Source organism: Corvus moneduloides, chromosome 1 (assembly GCF_009650955.1).
Source record: "Corvus moneduloides isolate bCorMon1 chromosome 1, bCorMon1.pri, whole genome shotgun sequence".
Lineage (NCBI taxonomy): Eukaryota > Metazoa > Chordata > Aves > Passeriformes > Corvidae > Corvus > Corvus moneduloides.
In genome coordinates, this window is record NC_045476.1 from 101,610,361 (window position 1) to 101,636,492 (window position 26,132).

Here is a 26,132-nt window from a genome sequence, read left to right on the forward strand (position 1 = left end):
GTGCAGTTGACTTAGCGCAGAAAGGAAAAAAAAGGAAAAAAATAAACCCACCCAAAAAATCTATAGCAGCTATTGTTGGCTACTGGATTAAGCAAGACTACACATACAGAAGGCAAAAGCTCTTTTTTCCCCCGTACTAATTAAATATTTGTTTACCTAAATCACAATGAAATTTTAAGGGGGGAGTTTCTGTGATTGAAATCCTTCATATTTTGAAAATTATTTACCTATCTAATTGAAGGTTCTTTCTTTGCTAAAGTATGTGCAAACATATATCTATGTACACACAATCAAAAATATCCAAAAAGTTCACACAGATCCAGACTCAAGAATTTAGTCTGCAAATCCTCTTGCTTAGAATTAACAAATATCAGGAAACATGGCACTATCTCTACAGCTCATCTTTGGTTCATTTTTCTAGATAAAAGTATGAACTTACAGTCCTTGCTTTGCAGGAAAAATGTAACACATTCTAAACATCATCTACCTCAAACTAAGAAATAATTTTTACAAGGTTTTAAAAGGCATAATCTCATTTATTACCCAAAATTATACGTTTCTAAAATCCTCTTAAAAAGCTATGCATGCCTCTCATTTAGGGACCTTTCAGTTACCCAGACAGCTAATTTCCTAGTTTTCAATTTTTTCAACCAAAACTTAATGGAAGTTGAAATACATTCACAAATCTGAATTACATTCGTACCAATATTTTATATACTTATTTGTGGGCTTGATGACACATCCAACATTTACAAGTGTTGCAATCACATTTTATACAGATATGTAGCAAGAATTAGCAGGCTTGAAGTACTGTCCTTCCTTCCCAATCAGTCCATCTCGAATAGTAGGAATGAACTGATTGGATCAGAGTGTGAAGTTACAAGGTGGCCATTGTGATATCTTTGCTCTAAGGATAGTAGTGTGAGTTGGTATTGTAGTTAACCAACATTAATTCTTTTTAACTTTGATCCTTGTTTAGTAGATATAGTCAACAGCATTGTTTAAGGAAAAGTGAAGCTTGGAACTGAATGTAGCAGTAACAGTTACTCACAACTGGCCATCTCTAGGCATACTCAATTTTATTAGAGGTCCCCAGAGAAATAAAGCTGGATGTTCTCAGCTGTCTTTCTAGGAGTTACTGTCTGCCAATTACATGGAAGTTCTCAGGCTCAGAAAGCTTCTGAGCAGCTATTGAAAATATTACAGACATTACAAAACTTACAAAGTTTCACTAACCCTTCTAGAAAGGCATTTTCCACCATCCTAATAATTGTTCAGACATAAAAAGTTTAATTTTTACATAAATCATAAGCATAGCTTCTCATCATCTTCCTTCTATTTACTTCTACTAGTAAAGAATACATATTTTAGATTTTAATGAAAACAAAACCAAGTTTTTCAACTATAAAAATTTATTTAATGAGTTATGGGAATTGTCTGAAACAGTCAACTAAACAGAGTTATCACTTAGTACTCCAAATCCCAGCCTAAGTTATCACTTAGTACTCCAAACCTTCAAGGGCTTTTTGATGACTTACAATGGCCTTGCTAATGTTTAACAAGATCACTATCACCACCTGTCTATCTTATTGCCATTGCACTGATGTCTGAGCTGTTCATCAACTGGATCTACGTTTTCAAGCAAGCAGCCACCAAACCCTGTCTTAAAAAGCCCTGGCTGAAAACTGCAGTGATCCAAACACCAACAGACAACAACCACAGACATCTGTGCTGCAGGGACAGGGTGATCAACTGAGGAAAGTAAATATTAGCAGAAATTCAAGCTGCAGTTCATCCTACCTGTCAGTCAGCATCTTCCAGTTATAGGTAAGGATGGTCACACTTACCAGTGGCCATAACTGGAAATTTGGTATCAGTAGTTCCATTTATTGATTCTGTTTTTTCTATAAAGTATGTACATATATACACACACACACACATATATATATATATATACACACACACATATATATATACATATATATATATATACACACACACTTAGACACACACGTGTAAAATACAACAAAATAGGATAAGTGCCAGATTCCCATTCACCGATTCCAACCTGGACGAGAGATCTTCTTTCACATCAGTCATTTTTATTCATGTGGAAATCATCTTTCTCTTCTACAAGTCATTACAAATTGTCACAGGCACAGAAAAAATAATTCACTGGCATTGGCAAGACAAGTTGCCAAAATGCTTTTCAAAATGAACAGCAAAAATCATTAGAAAACAGCAGAATTTAATAAAACTCAACACAGCTTCTGCCTCCAAATCAAATATAATCCTATTTGACACTGCAAACACTAGAGGGAATAATGCCTTCAGCTTCTTTGTACATAAACTGTCCTTCTATAAAATTCATTAGGCTCATCTCACAGTTCTTCAAGTTGGAGTTTACAATGTAACTCTTCAGCAACCTGCATTTTTAGAAGTTTAAATGCTTCTGAAAAGGTGTGTGTGTATAAATACATATATATATATATATATATGTATGTACTCACAAATGCATTTAAGGCATATCCTAGTAGAAGTTCCATTCTAAGTCAACACCATGCAACACACCATTCCTCAATTATCTATTTTTTTTAACAGATGTACAAGTATAACCAGAATATACTAATTTTTTGCTACTTAGTTTCTGTAACTTTCATTTGTTACCCCAGAGAATTTATAGAAACACAGTGGTTTTTACCTTGGTGGGAATCCGAGATGTTAAAAGAAATGCCCGACATGATGCCAACACCTATTGAAAAAATAAAGAAGAACAGAATTTGTAAAAAACATTTAATATTATAAAAGATTCTTTTCCAGGAAAATCCTGAAACCAGAGGAAAAAAGCCTCTAGCAGAGTGAGTGTGGATTCCCTCTGCTGTCATACACTGAAGAAAGCAAAACTGGGATCCGATCCAGTAGAACACAGTGAAGAGACTGCTGCAATCTGATCAGCTATAAGCTACTTAGCACACCACTGAACTGAAGAAATGTATTTAATTAATCTCTCCAGAAAATATAACAGAAATCTTAGTCACATTTTAAAAAGAAGCGAGGATGAGAAGTCCTACCAGGAATATAGGATGTACTTAAATGTAAGAAAAATATATGAGATTATCATGATATTATTAGCAATATATGACACTGTGGGCAAACGGGGGAGTTTTGGACACATTTGGGGGCATTCTAGGGTAAGAATGAAAAGATTTCTCATTGATAGCACCTGCATTTCTTCTTTAGCAAAGGCAATGGAAAAATGCAGTTAGACTAGAGAGACCAGTGGCTCTGGGGAGAAAGCACAACAAAACTAATATTTTGGAAGCTACTGCCAATCAAAATGTAATGATTCTATATCATATCCCTCCAGTCTCCAGTAGCACATCCCACTCACAGATTTTATGCTTTGCAAAAGGAATGACTCATCTTGGCAAAACTACAGTACTGTTTGTTGATTTACCTATAGAATTATCTGCCGTTGGCTACATCATTTTCCAGATTGAAAAAAAAAAAAAAAAAAAAAAAAAAAAAGAAAGACACAATTCGAACACCTGCCAGAGCTTTTCACACAGGTAGGACCTCCTAAACTCAGCCCTGCTCAGTAAGTATCCAGGATCAAGTGATCGGGTTGACACAAAACATGTTCCTCACTTGGAGAGGAAGAAGCAGGCTGAGAAGGCAACCCAGCATCCAGCTCTGGACACTGTTCAAACACTTCAGGGATTGGATTTCAGCTTCAGCTGAATAACATCTTGCTAAATCCTAAGAGCACAAGTGCTGTAGCAGTGCTGAATATTAGCAGATTGTTTCAGGGTTGATGTGATTAGACCCAGTTCTCTGGTTACCACTGGTGTAGAGCCAAACTGCTGCAGAATAACCCGTGCCTCCTGTAAGGCTCAACCCTTCACTGAAGTCCCCTTATGACAGGCTGGCCCTGTTACACAAGCCTGCTTCATCTCCTTGCTCACACGTAAGGGAGAGACAGCCTCTTGTGCTCTCCTCCCAGCTACACCTATCCCAAGTATCTCTTCCACAATCCAGCACGAAGAGAAAGGGGAAGGACCTACCCAAGGGGTTTTTCCACTGCTCAACCACAGTTTCTCCAGCCTAACAGCAGCTTTCTCTCACAGTAATAAAACCCTGACCTTTTCTCTCCCTCACTCGTCTCCTCAGGGCAGCCACACACAGTAGGTACACACCACTCTCCCGGGAGCCTCTGGGGAAGATCACATCCCTGTGCTCACAAAATAGCTCTGCTATCAGTAAGAGTGCCACTCTTACTGGTGAACCCATCCACAAGCTGCCCACATCTGAAGAGGGGTAGGTGATCAGGCAACCTCTCTGCACTGGCACCACCAAAAAAATCTCTCCAGTGTCACAGGCAGAGCAGTTCTGGTCACTACACCTCAGATGCACAAGTGAGACAGTCAGGGGAAAGAAAACCTTTTGAAGAACTGCTTGCCATACTTGCCTTCTAGGTAGTGGCCAACAGCATTAGAGACATCAGTGCTCTGTGTATGCCACCACAGTGCAACAGCTCATTACAGGAAAATCACGTCACAGTCTTGCTATAAAATATTTGCTTGCAAATATGGGTTCAAGCTACTTTATGAGCCTAGAAAGGGTCGTTTTAACATGACTACAGTACACATGAGGAGTCCAAACAACAAAGTTAAATGTAAACCAGGTAACCAGAAGGCCCTGACAAAATCATGTCAGAAAAGAATGTTCCAACAGAGCACATGGCAGTGTATATTCTAGTGGCAGATGTACCAATGGTCCCAAAGTGATCTTTCTAAAACCAACAAAGCTGAAAACCCCACTTACCCTAAGGTGCATTTACATACAAAGGAGAGCCTTGCTGTAAAATGATACTCCCCACTCAGCAGGTAAAGAGCTACTCTTAAGCAATAAGATGGTACCAAAAAAAAAAAAAAAAAGCCTGAAGCTTCTAATCCAGTAACACAAATTTCTACAGTTTTTGTAGTTGAGACTCTCACAAACAAGTAAGAGTTTGATTTTTACAAAAAAATCAGTTGAAGACAAGGGTCAATTATTACTGCAAAATTAATGTCCCATCTTGACTACAGCAGGACTACTTTTTTTTTTTTTTTTCTTTTTTACAATGGCAGAATTGGCTAAGATGAGGCTTGGCATTTATCACAACTTCAGCTGTTAAAATCTGAGTTCACATCGTGACCCTTGAAAAGATCAGCTTCAGTTTACTGCTTTCTGATTTTCTTCTCTAATAGTTCTGAAATTTTACAGCAACATCTGCGTTTTAACGCCACCATTTTTGCTCACGTTTAGCAACAGGGTAGCCCGTACCCCAGTTCAACCCAAGACTTGCTGGATGAGCTGTGAAACATGAATGGTTTGTTTTCAACGACTTGCTTCTCCTCAATAAGGCTGCAGTACATAAACAAATAATGGCTCTTAAAGATACCGGCTCATCCATGTCTCTGACAATAGGATTCTGCATGGTTGTTAGTACTTGCAAGGGCAATAGAACATGTATTGCAGTCTGCTCAAAAAAACACACCACTCTAGTCCTTCCCTTGAGAAACGTGATGCTGGTGCCAAGGGCAGAGGCACAGGAGGTGTTTTCACACTGACAGTTCAAGCCCCCTTTTAAGAAACAAGTAATTTTTGTGCAGGAAGACCCAGGTCTCTGCGCATTCCTCTGACAAGAATAACGAGTATGCATGTGATTGCACAATTGTCTAGGGCTTTCAGAAGCATCCAGGAGTGCTGTTTTTCATGAATAGGCAGATTCTACATTTCCTGGGGTTTTTAATTTCTTCATACAAAGAAACTAAAAGCAGAAGCAGCCACCCTTACTCTCAAGCAATCATCAGGAATCTTACCAAGAAGGTTCTGCCACTGTTATATTCATTTTGCACCTGGGGAACCTTGAGCACAGAAGAGTCATGGTCAAAGTCACTTAGAAGTCCAGAGACTCAGAGCAGCAGACACAGGGATAACCTGGAACAAAGAGCTCCCTGGCTCACAGCCCATCAGGAATGTTGACTGAGCACGGCTAATCTACCTTATCATCTGATAACAAAATGATCTCACTTGTTTAGCTTAATGCATCACAACCCCACTCCTCCATAACCATTCTGTTTGGTCACCAGTAGTACTCAATCATTAATAAAGTTAAAAGATCCCATCAAAAGATAAACACATGCAGGGTAAAGAAAGAGGCTGAGGATTTGATTCATGCTTTAACACACCTGTAAAACCAAAAGGTTTGCAAGTGACTGATGTGAAGGCAGCAAGGACATCCAGGCAAATTTTATACAGGGTACACAACCTGCCTGTTGCTCCATGGAAAGGACAATAAAAGAGAATTATATGTAGTTAACAGCAGCTTTGGTCTGTCTTCCTACTCTGCCTTTTTTAAAGCATAAAATAGGATTATGATTTGAATTTTAAATGACTCCTACTCACACACACATACCCGAGTTGATGATTTCTTAATGTTTTTATCATCCCAAATTCTGTAACGCTCCCTACACTGCTCAGAATGTACATGAAACAAGTTAAAATTCAGAAACATTCACCAAAAACATACCCTGGATATTATTTCTCCAGAGATTCACGGCCTACAAGGTCATCTTCTATTTACCAGAACACACAATATGTTTCAGTAAGTAACATAGATTCTCTGTGAGCATATCAATATAACAAACATACAGATGCATTTTGTCATTTACTGTCAAATCCTAGCTTTATTAGCCATTTTAGTACTGTAGGTTAAATCACAGGGCTGCACTGGGTTAACCCAGCCACCTGACCTGGCAGCCACTCTTGGGAAGATCAGGAGAGAAACACAGCTTTGTGCTAATTGCATCTATTTTGCCAGACAAACCACAGCAACTGAAGCTACCTTACCTATACTTGAAGCAGTTTCAAATTCATAAGGAAATGAAAAACACTACTGAAAACACTACTACCTTTTTTAAAATGCCTGGGAATAGAGTTCTGGAAAACACAGTGAGCATACTTGTCTTCATGACTAGATATGAAACACAATGAAACCACCTCAGCACTTCATGGGCCCTGGGAAGTTGCATGATGCTCCCACCACTCACTACCACAGATGTTTTGAAACTTCCTTCTGCTGAAATCTCAAAAAAAAGATGATTAACCAAATATTTTTCTCTTGCTGGAAACTGATTGACATAGATACTAAAAAGAAAACCAAAACCAACCAGCTTTGTACTTTTTTTGATCAACCGTTGCAATCTGACTTCTTAAAATGCACTCTACTCTCCATACCTTTCCTTCTGCCACAGTTACTTTTGCCGCCAGCATCTGCCATTTTGTCAGCCTCAAAATTCACTCAGTCTCTTCCATTATCATTTACTTGAGGAAAGAAGCATTTAAAACAAGCTTTCTTATTTCTTATCACATTCTTGTGATAGCCATCATCTTGAGAATGCCTTGAATCCAGAAGACAGTAACTTTTCTGTATATACCTTAGTATGCCATCCCCATTTTTATCATTACTCATTACTATTATTATCCAAAACATCATCATTTTTAAGTTTCCACCTTTATTAGTTGCTTTATGATTTCTCTCATTAGCTTTCCATTGCTACTGCTGACTCAGTATCTAATGTACACACAATAATGTGAGGTAAAGCAGCAGCACTAATACAGTTTTTGTTTTGTTAAAACACGGATGAATCAATACATGTTAGAGCATCCAGCCTCCCTCAGTCCCTATAGGATTGACCGTTCATTTCCTGGGTTGCATGCCTGATGTTGTAAATGCTTCATCCTGAAGCAGCTGAGTTCGATTAGATAAAAGCCCCCCTTCAGAACCATGTTAGAGATATTAGAGCTGGGTTTGAGTGAGGCAGCTCCTGCTAAAAGGACTGAGCCTCCCTAACACAAAGAGGCTAGCTGACATCCTGGAGGGCTTTTTGGAGGGCTGACTAGCTCAGGCATAACAGGAACATGTATGCTGCATCATCTGAAATGGTGGCATCACTTGGCATATGGTGGGTTTCTCCACAGAGCGCTGACACCGGCAAAAAATCCCAGCTCAGCCCCAATCTGAGGGCTTGCAGCACCACCACCTTCACCCACACAGCCCTCTTCGTTGAATTTGACTCTGATCATTCAGTCTCAACTACTTTTGAAGCGTCATCTATGATAAAACCATTGACAGACCTCATTCACTCCTATTCCTAATGTCCACTTATTTATACACCAATACTAAAGCAGCCTTTTGCAGCTGGAGAAGATCTGTTAGGAAGGGGTTAGTGCATTTCAGTTCACACACAAAAAACTGAGTTTCTCCCTCCCTGAGCTGACCCTTAGTCAAGTTGAACACATTCCCAGGCTCACCTAAGTCGCTGGTGCCTGTGTGGCCAGTCAAAGACCAAAACACAGTAAGGGGAGCTGCTGCTTGCATCAGTACAATTCTCTCCTGCCCAAGACAGGGGTAAGCTCTGCAGCACCTCAGCCATCCCCATGAAGGGCTGCTCTGCTGCATGCTTCTCTATTACCATTCCTCAAGTCAACCACTGCCTCCTCGACAAGGCCCCCTTACTGGCGCCATGGACAGAGAGTGAGCCTGCCTGCCACAGGAATGCTGTGCAGATCACAGCATTTCACTGGTCCTTATTGCTACCACACTACCTTGAAAATTCAAGCCTGCTCTGTTACGGCTCCCAATTTCTGTATTTTCTGGATGGCAGAGGCTGGTATAGGGAACAGTTTTTAGTTGATTTTTTTTTTTTTTTTTTTAGTGTGTGCTCAGATATCAGAAGAGATGCCAATAAATCTGCTGTGTTTAGAGAAGAAAAGCACCTTTCACATTACTGTAGGGAACAAGGCAGGGGACACCACAAGATGGCACAACGGAGTGCTTCACACACATTTCCCTCTCACACCAAGTCAGCGGACCCATTAACAGAAATGCTTATTTAGTGCCTGGAAAGCTGTTCAAATCTGCAGAGCAATTTCTACTTCAGAGGCAGCAATGAACAATTCCTGCCTAGAAGACAGGTAAGAATAAAGTATCCTTGTTTTAGAATTAATAACAACTAAGGCATAGACACACAAAGATTTGCCTAAAACATAAAGGCAAAATGAAGTGGTAAAGCTTGAAAGAGAAGCTTGGAGTAAAAGGGTCCTAATTCTGATATTTGAGAAGAAACAACATAGTTTGGAGGCTTATCAGCAAATTAAGACAAAATTTCCAGACACAGCTAAATTTGTTCCAACAGCTCTAGCAACACTACCACTTCCACCTACAGGCAGTGTCCTAGCCCTGTGAACTGTTTATAAAATACACATGAATCAAATTGTGCTTCTTTAACACCTGTGAAGCACAAAGAAACATGAACACTTGCTATGACCCTACAATGAGCAAACAACCCAGCTATTTTAGTAAAGGTGGGATTTCAGAAGAAACTGAGACGTGCTCACATTTGGCCAGACATCACCTACGGCAGCAACAGGAGCCATGGACACCCCAGCTGCCAAGCCCTGTCACTGAAGTAGCTTGGGATGTGGTCACCAGTGGTGCAGACTGGGACTGGCCTGATTTACAGACTTTACATTCATAAGCTTTGTATCTTGTGCTATTAGCCACAGAGCTGCTTGTGGAGGGGCAGCCACCTACTGCCTGTGCGTACAGGGCTCCCTTGTTCTAGGAACCATGGAAGAGTTTCATGGTGTTGTGAGAGATGTCCAGCACAGAGCACTAAAGCTGACGCAATCCCCTGCAGACTGCAAAGCTTCCTTGTCATCCTGCTCACCACCACACAATTCCCAACAACAAAAATACATAATGCTGTAAAACACTAAATACCAGAAGACCCACCTACTGTGTTATTTAAGCCTGCTCTGAGCCATAAAAATAGGAATCAATCAGCAGCTGCATTTCAACAATTCAAAGTCCTCTCCATGGCGCTGGACACATCCAGGGCTGATCCCAGCCGAGGCAGAGGAGGGGAGCAGGCTCAACCACATACCTTCACTTGTAACTCATTAGTGAGCAGCAACACCCCAAGGGGGATTTCTTTCTCTGTACCTACACAACACAAAAATAGGTCACTAGCACATTAGTGTTAATACACCTTTATTTTACTTTTTCCCCTTACTTTTGCTCTTATCTGTATACAGCCATTACACAGATTCAGTGTTGCAATTCAGGTTACAATGTGCCTCAGCAGGATACCTTCCCTAGGTACTTGCCCTTTACAATGTTCCAGACCCCCAATACTTGGTTAAAAAGCGGGTTGAAAACATTCTGTTGACTTGTAATTCAAAACACCCTGGGCTGCAGCATTTTCAGTGCAACAATTTTTTACACTCTTGTACTACTACTCTCCATCATAAAAAGTCTGTGCAGGCACCTTTAGAAAAAACCCTCCCATTACCTGTCCATGGTGTTAATAAAAAGGAACCTCCACACACCTTCCCTCTTCCTACAGAGCTTCTTTCTGTGTTTACACACAGCAGTTAAAACTGGAAGCATTTTGGTGTGCTGCATATGACACTGTTTCTATGCAGAAGCAGCTGGAAATAGATTTTGCTATTACAGTGCTTTTATTCTTATCGTCTTTAATTTCATCACTTAGAAATGCCAGATTAAACATTTTGCAGTGATCCTTGGTGATGGGATTGCTCATAAAAACCCACAAGCCAAGGCAGTTCTTTCCCAAAGAAACCACTGCTGTGAGTACAAGACAAAAGCGTCTTCCCCATTAGGTCCTGAGGGGATGCAAGATCTGCTCCTCTACACTACTGCAGGAGCCTCACTGCTGTCCTCAGGTACACTCTTGATTTCCTTTTCTTCCTCTTGCTTCCCCACAGTACCCCTTTTCCATCTCTATCATCTGTAAAATAGAAGTCCCCGCTGGAACTAACACGACTGTGACAGTCACTTCATCCCTAATCACCTGAGCTACACTGCAAGACTTAGTCTTTATATGCTTTGATATCTTAAGGCCATCAATCTTTCAAGAGAGGGATGGTGCTTGAGTGTTGAAACCAGCTACCTAGCCATTTAAAATCCTTAAAAGACACTACTATACTCACAGCTCCCAGACTCAGATATTTTGTTACACTGTTTTACATTTTATAAGATTATCTCTTTTACAGCTATTTTATTTCCAATGTAACACATTTCAACTCTGCTAAAGAAATCTTTTCTTTCAGAGTTTAAAACACTTTCCAGAAATGGCAAGAAGGAAGCAAACTACTCCCCTGTACAAGAAAGCAGGGCTGAAAGGGACCTCCCTTTGCCCACTGCTATCCCCGCATGAAACAGGCGGGGAAAGTGAGGCCTCTTCCAGTATGGAGCTTTCCCATAGCTCCCATACTTTATTATTTAAGTGGTGGGAGCTGAAGATGGCTGGGGCATCCCCTCATGGCTTACCCAGGGCCGACCACCCACCCACCGACTCAGCTGACGAGTAGCTACCATCTTCTGGGGAAAACTCACAATAGCTTCTCTGTGATGCACTTTACTCTTACAGCCAGGGCAGCTAAATAATTGAGGTGTGAACAGTATTCCCACTTCCTTGTCATGCAGGTGCATGATGCTGGATACCTTTCTTTCTTAGGAAATTCTGCACGAGACAAAGTCCCTCCCCTGCTCCCACTCTGTATCTAACAGGCAGGAAATCCAGCAACCAGGCCAGCTTTAGGCAGTGACACAGCTGATTGTATCTGGCTTCCCCTTAGATGGAAATTCAGGAATTGCCACATTCCAGAAAAGCAATTTTGCCTCCAACATGCTGCAAAAAAATACTTAGCAGTCTCCCCTACTCCCAAAATGCACACTGTCTTGTCTACCTAAGAAGTACAAGCTGCATGCGCTGGGCAAAAACCACTATTGACGGAGGGCTATTACTCTTTGTGCTGATTTTTAAAAGTCTTATGATGTCAACCATCTAATTCTGTTAATTATTAAAGATGAATATGCTCCTATTCAATAAAAAAGCCATTTTCATAATTTCTGGTTTTGTGAAGATTCTTGAGTGTCTCACACTAATATTGCCTATGTGATACTTGTGCAGCTTCTTATACAGTACATTAACCTGGAAAAATGCATGTAATAACAAAACATCCCCATTTATCTGAGAACCACGTCAATTTCTAACAGCCAAATGGAAAACAAACAAACAAAAAAAAGTCAGAAACCATGCTCAAAAAAATAAAATTACAACTCGCTGAATGCAAAACCCAGTAAATTGTTCTGCTCTTCAAACTTAGGAGTTAAGTATAACAACTGCTGCAACTTGGTACCCAACACTCAGTATCAAGTTACTCCTTGATATACAAAAGATTTCAGTGGTTTTTAACCCACCTATGCCTCTGAAAATTTGGAAAAAAAATCAGCTTGCTTCCCCAGAAAGCCTTCACAAGATTCTGATGCAAAAGTCTTCTAAGTCAAACTCTTTCTCAGAACAGTTTTGTGTGTGAATTTTGGTTTTATAAGCACCGATCCATGAGCTTGATGCTATGTAACCATTGCTCATGTCAGAACACAAGAGTCTTAGGGGGAGGAAGAGAGCTTTTAAAAGGTTACTTCACTACTTTACTACTCCTAAGTTGTGAACTTACAACTCACTCTGCTTGTCAGAGCAATCTACAGAAGTGTAAAGTGAACTAGATCTTCCTGGGCTTTATAATTTATCTAGAGTAATAATTTACAAGCTCTTCAATTTGTGGACTATCTTAATTTTCTCTATGAACGTATAGCACAGTCTGCCAGAGAGGAAAGTAAACCTGAGAATGGCCTTTGCTCTTTCATCTATTTCTATATGGTAGGTTTATAGGCAACTCTCTCCTCATCCTCCAGGCAGCCAAGCTGTTTCTTCCTCTCAGACAAGCCTTTCCTGAATCTGCTCTGGAACAGCTTAAGCTCTCCTGTTGACCAAGCCAATCTGCTCTCCAGAGCTCTTCGCTAGGCTACACAAGCCCAGGGAGCTCACAAAGCAGCATGAAGAGCAGCAGCACTGGCCAGGCTGGGCAGCTTCTGGGACCTGGTGGCACAAACCCCAACCTCAGGAGCTGACAGACCCTGCTTTCTGCAGGCCATGCTCCAATCTCAAGTGATCGCTCTTGTTACACACCCTAAAAATTGTCCTGGGTAGACAGAACACAGATTCAAAAACTGTAATTGAGACATCAATATTTTGTTTTTAAAGTAATTTCTAACAGCGAAAAAACTGGTGTAGGGCCACAAACAAGAAGGGAAGGTGAACCACCTGGTTCCACAATAGTTTGCACTGTGGTGAGACCACTCCCCCCACAGCCTAAGCCACAGGTGCCACCAGCACTGAACCCCCAGAAGGGTCTGGCACAACCAAAGGCAGCCTCTTCTGCAGCTGAATGTGTGACTGTAATAAACCAAGGTCAGCTTAGCAGCAATATGGCCCAGTTACCAGCAGCATCAGGGGCACAGGAACACGGTGCTTCAGTTGAGCCAACTGCCTGATAACCTCCCCATCCCACAGGCAGGTCCTTCAGGCTAGACCCAACTCTGCATTATTGCAACTGCATTATTATAAGCAACTCTGCATTATTAAAAATTCCCCGGTTTTAAGGAAATTTAAAGCTCCCTTGAATAAGACAAGTCAGTATGTAACCTAACTGCAGCACAAATGCAGTTTATGGCATGCCTTTTCTAGGCTTCCATCTTTCCAAGCACCATTCTGCTCTTGCCATCAACACAGCCCAGCTGATGATCAAAACAGAGAAAAATTAACACAGATAGAGCTCCAAGAAGACAAAATGCCTTCTAAGCATGGGACCCCTGAGAACATTATCTCTACCTACTCAATAGCACGGCTGAAAACCAATTTGCTCACCTACCCCCAGAGATGCACTGGGAAGCTTTCAGCTGAAATTCAACATATCACACACAAATTTTTTCATGCTGTATCTTGTCACTGCTCTACCTTTATGACTCTTGACGCAGAGTGTTTACGTACGCATTTGTGGCTTTTTTAAAAAATCTTCTTAACCTAGGCAGTACCTAAGTAAAACAAAGCCTCAAAAGCCTTTAGTAGTCTACTACAAAGAAACCTTAACCCCAACACATTATCATCAGGGCTTCAAAGCCACTGTGAGACAAAACTCATGCTACAACCACCTTGAACCACCTCAAAGAAGCTATTGCCATTTTTTTTCCCTTTCTTTTTGTAAAAAGTTGTGGTTCCTTTGATTCTTTATGCTGGTGAATGGGGTTTGGTTTGGTTTAACTGTAAAACCAAAACCAAACATTAGTAATTTCATTTCCAGTTGTTACTGCCGCCTTTTCTTGTCACCCACTAACTTCAGATGGGATTTTAATACTTAGTTCAGGTAGTGCAAGACCTCCTAAGTGAAGTATTAGTCAGTGTCCTGCATACAGAGAAAAGGGGTATGGAGTTTCTAGCACTGTTTAATTCCATATCATGCACATCATCATTGCTGGAGGTGTGGTTTTGGCAGGAAGACACCAGCAGCAGAAAGTGTAAGCATGTGGTTTTTGCCTGGCTCTGGGGAAGAGGGTGAGGGACCACACTGCCCTGCACCAGGACTGTGCTGCCACTTCCATGTTGGAGAGCTGCCCTATACTGGGACTGTGCCGGCACCAGCGCACCGGAGAGCCACAGTGTGGCCCAGCCTTTGCTGGAGACCTCGCCAAGTGCTACTTGGTTAACTGTCACTGGAGTTACACATCAATCACTTCAATAAACTCACGTGGATTCAGCCAGTTTTGCTGGTATTCTCACAGAAGTCAGAAAGCAAAATGTCATTCAATCGTCCTGCCTAAATAGCTGATTAATGTGTCATCACTGTTTTTCTACCCACTTCTTGTTTATCATCTCTTCTCAAGGTCTTTCATTGCTTGAAGTTCTAAATGTCTTCTTTTCCTTTTGTTGAGCTTTGATACTTGTATCAACACAGGGGTTTTGTACAACTAAAATTAGAAGTTTTAAAGAAATCACTGTAATGTTTTTGAATTACATGGCTAAGTTCCCAAACACACCATAAATAAATGGTCACTGTCTTGTTAGCAGGTTTGCACAAAATTTTACCCAACAGGCTATCAGATATATCGAAGATTTGAACTCTGCTCACACACAAACACTTGTATTATTGGATAATTAACCTCATTATTCAGATAACACCATTAATGATGAGTAAAGCACAGCAATGAAAACTCAAAACCTCCCACCACAACCGCAACATTAAACCCCCCAGCTTTATCTTCCATTTCTTCTGTGTCAGGGTCCTGTGATCACTCAATTTGTCTACATTATCATTTTTTATTTTCTTGCAGACTAGATACAGATGTCTTCTCTTTCCCTTTCTTAAATCCTAGCATTTCTAAAACAAGTGCACCAAGAAATGAAGACAAGCAAAAGAAAGCATCCACATCAACATGTCTATGATGGAAGGACTTTTCAAATTCAGTTGAATTGCAGAGCTCACAGCAGTTCTGAAAAGGCCACTACCTCCCCCTTGTTCATAAATTAGATGGGAACTTAAAAGATCTGTCTTCAAGTACAGGTATCTCCTAAAGTAGTGGTCAAGGGAGATGGAAACAATGTGACACTTACTTAATATCTACTCCAGGCTGAGTAAAGAAGCTCCAGGAGACACTGCTTTGCTCAAGCTAAAAAAGCAAGAGAGCTCACTACCCAACATGTTTAAAAGAAGAAACAAAATCTGGCTTTTTGCCTCAAACAATTACATCATCATGATCATAAAGCACATTTTCAATGAGGCCACTCCCACCCTAGAAGCTGTTAACATACACAGACATGTAGTTAAGGCCCTAATCTATAAATGCAGATGACAGAAGCAAGTAGATATAACCCTTTCAAGAAGAGATGCCAAATACCAGGGTTTTAAAATAATATATCTATGCCCACTCTTTCCATGATAAAAACCACAGTGCTTCATCCAACAGTATCATCAGCATGGAGCCTGTAACCTCAGCTCCTCTCAATCTGATGCCTCAGAGCAGTTTCAGAAGCTAAGCATCTGTTGTGGTTGCTAATAAAAAGTCTGAAGAATTTTGCTTTCAAATATGCAAAAGTGGGTGGGGGAGAGGGGGCTGTTTCACTTTCCTGCAGCCACATGAAAATACATAACAGCTTTCAAAGTACATCATTGACTCACTCGTGGTACAAATCAATCAATCCTATGAAGTTTCTGAAGCCTGGTAAATTAGCTAGAAAAAACACAAGCTTCTCTGGCTCCTCAGGGCTCACAATATGTGATCTGACCCTGGTCGTAACAATCATGTCACTATAAACAAATGATGAAGGGATCACAGCTGCCTGGAAACCCTGGTACTCAATAATGCTCCTTCCAAGGAGGTCAAATCCTATAGACTACAGGCTTCAAGGAGCCCTGCACAGAGCCAGCGCAGCAACAGCTGCAAAAATGGGAGGTCACTAAATGCAGATGTGATGTAAGACATAACCACACAGGGCCAAGCCTCAGCTCTCATAATCAGGTATCATTCCTAGGGAGGGGAACACAAAATGGATGCTTCCCTGCAATCAAACCAGAAAGAGGGCTGAATACAAAGTAAAAACACTACAGAAGTGACAAATGTAAAGGTAATCCAATTTTGAGGACGAACACAGTAATTCTTCCTCTTTACTCAATTTCTAGTCTTTACCACGTTTTTGCTTCCAGCAGGCTGAATAATCAGTCCAAAGACTTCAACACTGCACAAAAATCTTCATTGTTAAGGACAGTGATTTTTATTTGTAGTGTCTGAAGTTGCTACTTGTTGGTAACATGCCAGCATTCTGGGGAAGAACTTGTAAGAGGAAAAATTAGGCTGAGGCTGAGCAACCTCTTCAACTGTGTTTCTGTAAGATTTGTTCTACATAGAAACGAGAGAGATTACACTTGGACTGAGCAAGGTGAGTGCATCTGGAAAGCCTGGGCTGCTCTCCTGGTAGCAGCTCTGCTCATGCTCACTCAACATGCTTGAGACACGCTACACTTCCTGACACACAGCTCGTGCAAGACATGTTGGATTCTGGCTACTGAGTTCACGTAAAATTAAAAGAGTGGCTGTGATCCTCAGATATCCAGCATCCATGGTTTGACCTGGATCACCACAGGCTTGGAAATCCAGGAGAAATGCACCATTCAATATTCTATCAAGTTTTGGTTTCCCCCCACCCCAAGTGCAGTCAGATAACGTGACCAGAGAAACTCAAATGCATGGGGGTTGCCAAGATCAAGGACAGAGGTTCACAAAAGGGTTAATCTGTGCCAAGTCAAGCCCTCCTGATTTAAAAGCTGTGAACACCTGACACTAACTAGCGACTGAGCTCTCTCCCAAAGGCGAGTTTACCCTGGGCTAAATTTGTCGCCTTCATATGCCTATGTTGCAATTCCAGTGCACACAATTCTTACGTTTTCAAACGCACAGCCTCCCCTTTTGTCTGCAGCTGCTTCAGTGCTATTTGCACCATGTTTCTGCCTGGAGGTTTGTCCCCCTGCTCCTGTGCCCATAGCTTGAGAAGCTCATAATTGGCAGATCTGGGACACTAAATAATCCTTAGTGAAAGCCAGGAAGCTTCTGAAACCAACAAACAAGACAAAAAACCATCTCAGTCAGGGATGTGTGTATGTGGAATGAATGAAAAACAGTGGCAACATAAAACTGCATGAAAATATTTCTTTCCAGGTCACTTTTACAATGGCACGTGTTTTGATTCTCTAAATTCACTCTGTTGATGTTATAAACCCACCCCTTTTCACTAGCAAATGCATAGAGGGCTGCAGAACCACACTTTAAATGGATGGTGCTGTGTTCTATTCCAGATTATTAGTTTGAAATACCATCCCTTGCAGTGCATTTACTCTTGTGTATGTACAGCTAGTACTGCCTTTATAATGGGGCAGTGATTCAAGTATTTTCTGGTTCATTCTAACAAACTAACACAGAGAGACTACAAATACAAAGGTAACCAACAGTTTTAGAGAAGCAAAAAAAAAAACCGTACTGATTTCTGTTTAATTTGCTGATTCCTGGAGAAGAGAGAAACATTTTGAACCTACAAACAAATGAGGCCATCTGAAAAGTATGAAGGAAAGGATAAGACTTAAAAGCTAATGTATTTAAAAGCCCCAAACTAACTAAAAATTATAATCAATGCTATCTCCACAACCCATAAAACTGGTACCTTTCTGGTACAGCTTCAGAAATCAATTTTGTTATCAAAATACAGTCAACAAATCTATTTAACATGCACACAAAAGGAAGCCTAGAGTTCAACAATCATCTCTGTCTTACCCTAGTTATTAATTAAAGCAGATGGCAGCAGGGTGGGGGAGTTGGTAATAGCTATACACAATTTGGGACACTAAAGAGGGAGACATCGAGCTTTATAACAGCCACAAAAATACACGGTGCCTTTTTTTCTAACCACATATTCACACAGAAATATTTGAGGATGATCCAGCACTAGAAGCAGAATCTACCTCCTCTTTCTTCCTCTTTTATGCATATAAACATCACTCTTCCGAGATCCAACTACATCCACTAAACCATTGATAAGCAGCAGGAAATCTAAATCATTCAATCCAAGATGAAAAATCTCCTAATTAAAAAAAAAAGGGAACTAAATTAATACTCTGGAATAATACATAAAACTACTTGCAAAGCAAGGAGCACTGCATCCGACTTGGCACTCCACGTTCTAGGTCACACTGGCACAAAGCAGGCAAGAAAGTGAGGGAAATCAATTAGAAGTGAAAAGCTTCCACACACGTGCCAAAAAGCAGTCTCAGGATGCAGTTGTGCACCACATCTAATCCCGTGTAACTCGGCTAACCCAGAGAGGCTGAGCCCACTCTCCCCCAATTCCATCATGCTGCAGGGCACTTGCAAAGCCACACAGCTGCTCAGGTGGCTCAGCCAGGCTGAGGGGCTCCCACCATGTGCACACACACCAAATCTGTTCTCCAGCACCTGATGTAGGTGTCTATTGCCATCTCTATGCCACCAACCCAACTGGAGAGCCGTAACACGTGCCAAAGGGGCAGGTGGCAAACAGAAATGGAAACTTCCCGGAATGGGCACAGCTGGCTCAGCCAGAGCTTGCTAGCCATCTTGTATTGGAAGGAGGGCCTTCCTCAAGAGATGGACAAGTTCCATGATTTTAGTTACCACTCTTTTGCTTTTCCCCAACAGTACAAACCCCCAAAGAGAGAAGAGTGGAGAGGAGAGGAAGAGAAAAGAAAACCTAACCTATCTTCTCTTCAGAAAGGACCAGCCATAAGATGGGTATCATTATTGCAGGAAAGAGCAGAAGAGAAAGGGCAATGTAGTTAAGCACCTAGTGATGCACCACAGCTGGATGACTGAGTCATCCTGTGATCCAGGTATACAGACCCAGCCCTGGCAGCCCCTTGCTCAGGTAACCACCACCTGGCAGTTCACCCCCAGCATCCTACCAGACACAGACAACTCATTAGGAGATGCATCTGCTGATAAATCTGGCAAAGCTGCTCCCAGTTGAAAGGGCAGCACAGGCATGGCGGATGCCCCTGAAGGAAAAACAAACGCTGGAGGCCAGCAGGGCAGATCACTGGGGCACTTAAGTAGCAAGGTAACAAGCCCACACAAGGGTTTATGTATTTGTTTAACCCCTATACTAGAACAATCGGCGCCATTTGGGCTGATTATCCTTAAATAAATAAAAAGTCACTGCTTCCTACAATGGATGAAACCCAAAAATGCTACTTGAACTTGTATTCAACTTTTCAGAAGGACCAGAACAAAATCCAGCTCTCCTGACACTGTGCTAGCTTTCTTTAATAGCTGTAACCTCTCACCTTTATTATTTTATGATCAGGGACCTGTTCAAAGTATCCACAGCATGAGCTCCGAATTTCAGTTTAAGAGTTAACTTGCACAAAGAAGCCAATACTTGTTCTGTCAGTCCTTCCTCACTCTGGGGAAAAAGGAAGCAACTCAGACATGTTGCATAACTGCTCATCGGCACCGTCAAAGAGCTCGAACAGTAATTGGAAAACTAATATCACTGCTTCAAATAGGTGCAAAAATACACAGTGCAAAGCCCATTAAGAGGATAGATGAGGAGACAGACATTCAACTCCTCTCACTGTCAGGGCTTCATCAGAATAATTTAATGCAGGATCCAAAGAAAATGTCCTCCCACGTGTATTGATGCTAATTCACAGAATTAAAAAGCAAATCTAAGAACGTTGAAGCAAAGAAATGAGTTCACTGTAAAATCAGCTTCCAGTCTGGGCAAATTAACTTGGTAGCATGCTTCATTCATATGCCCTAACATACACAAAGTATGTCATTTTGGTCAAGTGGTCTGTAATTCTGGCACTCCTGCTATCCACAGATACACAGGTGGTTTCCAAACAGCTCTCTCTGCTTCCATTTAGCTATTGCATCAGCCAAGACAAGAACATTTGTACTTAAGAGAGTTTTCTAAAAGGTTCATGCTGCTTTTTTAAAAAAATAAACCATAATCAGAAAACAAATGTACGCTTGAATATGCTCACACAAAGTCTGTTTTGCTTGCAAATTAAAAAGCAGAGGTCACCTTTGTGGTCAACTTCACAGCACCATGGAAGAAGACATTGTGTCTACTTGGAGTAGCCTCTATCTAATACAAAGAAAAGTATAGATCAGCTATTCAGCTGGTTAAATAGAAAGGGAAAAACATGAATACATAAGACCTGAGAGTTCTCTTACTTTTAAAGTCACCAGCAGTTAAATAGAGGAAACCAAAATAAACATGTTTTTCAGATTGGGTGTTGTTTCCATCTGTCCCCCTCCCCATACATGCATACAGGTATACAGTGGAGGGAGAAAATACACAAGAAGGATACACAGATTTCTTTTCACAGGACTTCTTTGGTACTAAAGGAGCAAAAGACTTTGTCAAGAATTTCTTACAATTTTCTTCACGTTACTGTGAGAAGCAATCCATTTATCACGTACACTTAGCAACCCCGTGCAGATTACTAAAATAAAATTGTAGTAAATGTTTTTTCAGTGAAAGATAACGTGCTTGGCTGCACAAAATCTTAAACAGTATGTAATAGAGTATGTTAGGTTAGTCACAGCATTTAACAACGCTGTAACCATATTCATGTTTGCTTTCCAATGAGAATAACATGACAACATACAGCATCTGTCTCAGAACTGTACATAGCAATGACATTTCATTTTATAAAAGAATCTTCTCTTTTAAGGTACTAAATAAACAAAAAACACCTGAAAAAATAATTGAGTCTCATCTTCATAAAAATGCTCTAATAAATTACCACCTAAAATTAGACATTTCAAATGACAACATTTGCCAGGGTCTCCTTTTTATACATTCACAGAGCACCACAATTTCAATAAAAATAGCAAAGGTGGACACAGAGTCATTGTTTGGAGCCTGCACGTTTGGGTTGCACTCCAGCCCTTGCCAGGGCACCTCTCTGAGATCCATCCCAAGCTTATCGGTGGGTCCTTGCCTGCTCCTGCTCAGACCTGGTCCCAGCCTGGGGTGCCTGCAGCTCCCTGGCCCTCTCCCAGGATTCCATACCCCGAGTCTTCTCCCTCCCGAAAGGTTATGGCCATGCTAAATGAGTATTTAAGCAGCCTTCTCCAACCAATAACCAATCTTATCAGTAGAAAAACAAAATAGAGGAGTACAGGTTTGAAACAACAAATGCATATGCCAAACCCCGCTTACCTAAGTGACTCTCAAACTCCTGTGATGGAGACCTGGGAGAAACTCTACCTACTTCACACACTCTCGACAGCTTTTCCAAAACAAGAGCCCAGACTCTGTGAGAAAGGATTTTTTTTTAACTGTTCATAACCCTTTGGCTCACTGATCCACACAACTGCCAGACAAAACATGTTTTGTAACTTGGCTGGAGCTCTGAGCAGACTTTTAACAGCTAAAAGCTCAGGAATTGTCTATTAACCACCCTTGAGAGGCGTCCAGAAAGTGTTTTATTTCAGGCTATTGTTTTGCTACCAGCTTTTCCAACAGCCTGTTGTTACCACAGCACATTCACAGGGTAACACCTCAATAGGTAACTGAATGGCACAATACAAGGTAAGCAAACCCCCCGCTGAACGAATAGGGCATTTTCTTACTTAATTACAGAGCAGTTGTCCATCAACACATGCACTTAAAGACCCAACTCCAGAGTCTGCAATCATCAGAGAGCAGCCTTGTGTAAATGCACCAGAAATACACAAATACCCTAGCCGCTGTTGCCCTGAACATCTGTAGAGAAATAATATGAATGGCAATATACCTGATGAAGAGCAAAGATGGAAAACTGCACAGTTTTCACGGTTGGTTAATAAAATAAGCCACAGCCCAAGGCCACAGCCTCTACCAAGTAGAGCAAGACTGCATTTCCAGCTTATTTTAACTACCTGGATTTTTTCCTGAGAGAGATAAACCACATACTTGCTGTGTTATCTAGGGTGCTAAGCATACGTGAAACAAACACGGCAGATAATTCTATCACTATTCATTCCTGTAAAGGAGTTAGACATTCAGTAGTGAGCATCCACACAGGTAAACGAAATAGTTAAGGAAGAAGTTCAGGAATTAATTCTACTCTGCTCTCTAGGCAGCTGTCAGACTGCAATGATGAGCAATTTATCTTCCATCTACAACACTATCGGCAGACAAGCAGAGTCACTGGGGAAGCCAGCTGCAGTCCACACCCTTCACAATACAAAATCCATGCCTCTGAGAAAGGAGACACCAGGGAAGTTAGTTGTTTGCCCAGCTGCCCCATGAACTGTGAAATACTTGCACTTCCGTGCTTTTCCTTGTCTGATGCCTGCTGCCTGAGCAAAGAAGAGGTGCCCCTGAGAGGGCAGTTTCAAAAACATGCCAACCATCTGCTACACTCTTCCACCCCTGACTTGGAATCAGCTGTGCAAATCCCCTCACCTTTGCATCTCGATGGTACCACAACCTGAGAAACCCCACACGTGGCAGCTCAGGAAGCTGAAATGCCCCACTTACCTCTAGTCTTGAGGGTGCCACAGAGAGGCAGTCACATGTGTGCAGCCAGAATACTTATCCCAGAGCATAAAATTCCCTCCCACACAGGAAGAAACAACTTCAGACCTGCAGGCAGGCAGCTTGAATCGACGGCTACTGCTGCCAACTATGTGCAGGCACAAGTGTTTCACCTGGAAGAGCAGGTGAGGAGTAGAATTCTCTTCCAGATCCACAGCTACTGTAGGAAGGAAGTGCTGAAACCCCCTTCCTTCCTAACAGGGGTTTTGCAAAACACCTGTAATTTCGTGAGCTTGCAGCAATGGCAAGGTGCTTTTATTTTACCTTAAATGCAGCGAGAAGTTAGAAACCACATGGGCACAACTTGAGGGCACAGATGCTGAACTGATGGAGAGGCTGGACACGAGAGAGACCCCACATGAGAGTAGAACACAGCATTGGAGACCTGGGTGAGCAGTGAGGTGGAAGCAGCAGTGGCCTGCACATTTTGCAAGTCCTGGTAGGTGCGTGAGGAACAGAAGAGCGTGCTGAACCAGGCCAGGCCTTACCAGCTCATTGCACAATTCCATGACTTACCTACAGTGAGATGAAAACCATCAACAGTCTTGTCTGTCTGTAACCGGTATCAAACTGGAAACTCACAGTTCTGTGTCAGCAGTGACTCCAGAGGAGGTCAAACACACAAGCAAAATAAACCTTATGAACCACTTAGTCATCTTTCATGAGTTTCACAACATCAAACCAGAGTCCATCCCCACAGATAGCTAAGGGTTCATGAGCTCCATTTGTTGTCCACAAAATCAATGTTACCCAATTTACCTTTAGAAGCACTACTGACTACTGCTTAGAAGCACTACTGCTTTTCAGCCATGACTCACTGCCCAAAACATAAAAGAAATTGCTTTGCATCCTTAGGAACAACAAAACACTTCTAGCTGGGAGCCACGAGTCATGCATTTGAAGTTTTGTCTGACTTGAGGTATCTACTAAAACTGAAAACTTCAGGAATGGGCTTGTTTCAAAGTTGTTTGCCTTGGGTCATGTAAGTATTAACTTCCCAATTTTCATCAGCAACAATTAAATTTGCTAAGTAAAGATATTAACTAATATGCCTCTACAAACTATCAAATGTTATCATCAGAATAGTTCATCTCTGCTTTTTGCCACTGTGCATTACAAAACACAAAACTTACTTCAAAACCTTGAGAACATTCAGAAAAACTCATCTCTTAACAGGGTGGCAATAAAATCTCCTTTCTACAAAGACGAGTACTACAGGCAGCACCATCTCTCCTTTCTGGATGTGCTTCTGATGTTCTTACATCAAATACAAATTTCAACACTTTCATACATTCATTTTTGCTGAACTGTCATGATTTCTCTCTCAGTTCAATGGGGAAACTTTCAAACAGCAATTGAGATTTGCAATACCAAACGTGATCAGGGGTATCACTAAAAAAAAAACCCAAACAAACCAAAAAGTTAAATAACAAAGCAGTTATTTTCTACTTGACATGTTTTCTGCTCTTGATTAGACTCTATCCAATATTAGAGGTACTGCTGTCCATTCTTATTGCCCTTAAGCAAAAAAAAAAAAGTCATGCTTTTTTTAATAAACATATTACACTGAAAACTCATTAAAGTCATTAATGATTGTAGGTGTTTCCACTTAAAATTCTGTGTGGATTCCTACAGTCATTTCTCTCTCCACAAACCTAACTTACCATAAAGACAGAACCATTAACAAACAGGTGTTGATTGATAAGAACTAGCCTGTGATTTTACACAGACCTTTCTTCTTCTGAGTCCAAAAGGGCTCTTGCCCACTCTGGGAAACCCCTTTTTACAATGGAAATGTCACACTGGTGCAGCATGAGACCTTGCTGACTTCTAAGTTTATAGATACCATTACTGATACCAGTATTTCCCTTCCTTGCCATGCTCCAGAGGAGTGGCTTCAGTTACCAACACAGCTTACAGGTGGAGGAGCTGAGCTCCCTTCACTATGGCACTAAGCAGCAAGCAGGACAACAAGAAAGCCAACAGAAGGACTGCAGAGAAATAGGTGCACCACACACATGCTGGAAGATGGAAAAAGGGAAGAGCACAAATTAACCCAAGTAACATTGAAAAAAGAGCCGCCAACCAAAGCAAATGCAAACACTAATTGAAATTTGCTCTGTAACTCATGGAAAGTGGTTGTGGATTATATGACAAAAATATCTTTCAGATAGTGACCTGTTTTATGTGCTCAGACTCTACTCACAAAGCAGTTTTAGCTGTGTGTAGCCAAGTAGCAGCATCTCCCATTTCTAGATTTATACACACACGCTTTCCAATTCTTATTTTCAGTCACTGAGTGAACCCCACTGGCCTTCCTCCAAGCAAACCTGTAGCCACCACGAACCTGACTTATTGAGAAATTTTTTTTTTAAATTGTGAACACATTTAATTTAAGAAGAAAAACATTTAGTCCCATCAGTGTTGAAAAAACCTGCGCATCTGGAAAAGCAACAGCTGCAGGTACGAAGCTGAACAAAACCAGCCTGCAATGCTCTTAGAAACAACTCCCTATCTCATGCTAAACAAGCAGGGCAGACGTAACTGACACTGTGAAAACAAACCCTTATTTTTGTGAATGATCCACCTGCAATAGCTTAACCAGATTCAGTAACTGTTAAGCCAGAAATCTGGTCAGCTTTCTGCAATTCCTTTCCCAGAGACAATTACTTGAGAACATACACACATGTGCGCTTGTGCACACACAGTTACTCTCAAATGCTGTCCCCCCATAGCAGAGCACAGGGCCTCCTTAATTGTATCCTCCACACAAACCACACTCGATTCTCCCTCTCTGGCTCCCATCAATGACTGCACTTAATTAGCTCTGTTTACCAAGATGCAAGTTCAAGCATGTATCAGGCCAGGCTACATGAGCTTCCTAAACTGCTGGGAGAGGCGAGGAGTCACTGTACAAAGGTCCCATCTAACAACCTGTTCTGTCTCAGAGCACATGGAGAACAAAGCAACTCACTTCAAGTATACTCCAAATGCAGATATCCAAAATGTACTGCTTTTTGGCGTTTTGACTGGGATTAAAATGTA

The 26,132-nt window shown here is 41.3% G+C and overlaps 1 protein-coding gene across 7 annotated transcripts in view; it reads right to left on the reverse strand.

Annotated features, from left to right (window-relative positions):
* The window catches only part of CARMIL1 (capping protein regulator and myosin 1 linker 1), a 194,102-nt gene that overhangs the window by 109,807 nt on the left and 58,163 nt on the right, over positions 1-26,132 (reverse strand). For all 7 annotated transcript variants that reach the window (XM_032120407.1, XM_032120370.1, XM_032120380.1 and 4 more), the window contains exon 3: positions 2,702-2,752. In XM_032120407.1, the coding sequence (XP_031976298.1) occupies positions 2,702-2,752 (51 nt within the window). The remainder of the gene's footprint in view (positions 1-2,701; positions 2,753-26,132) is intronic.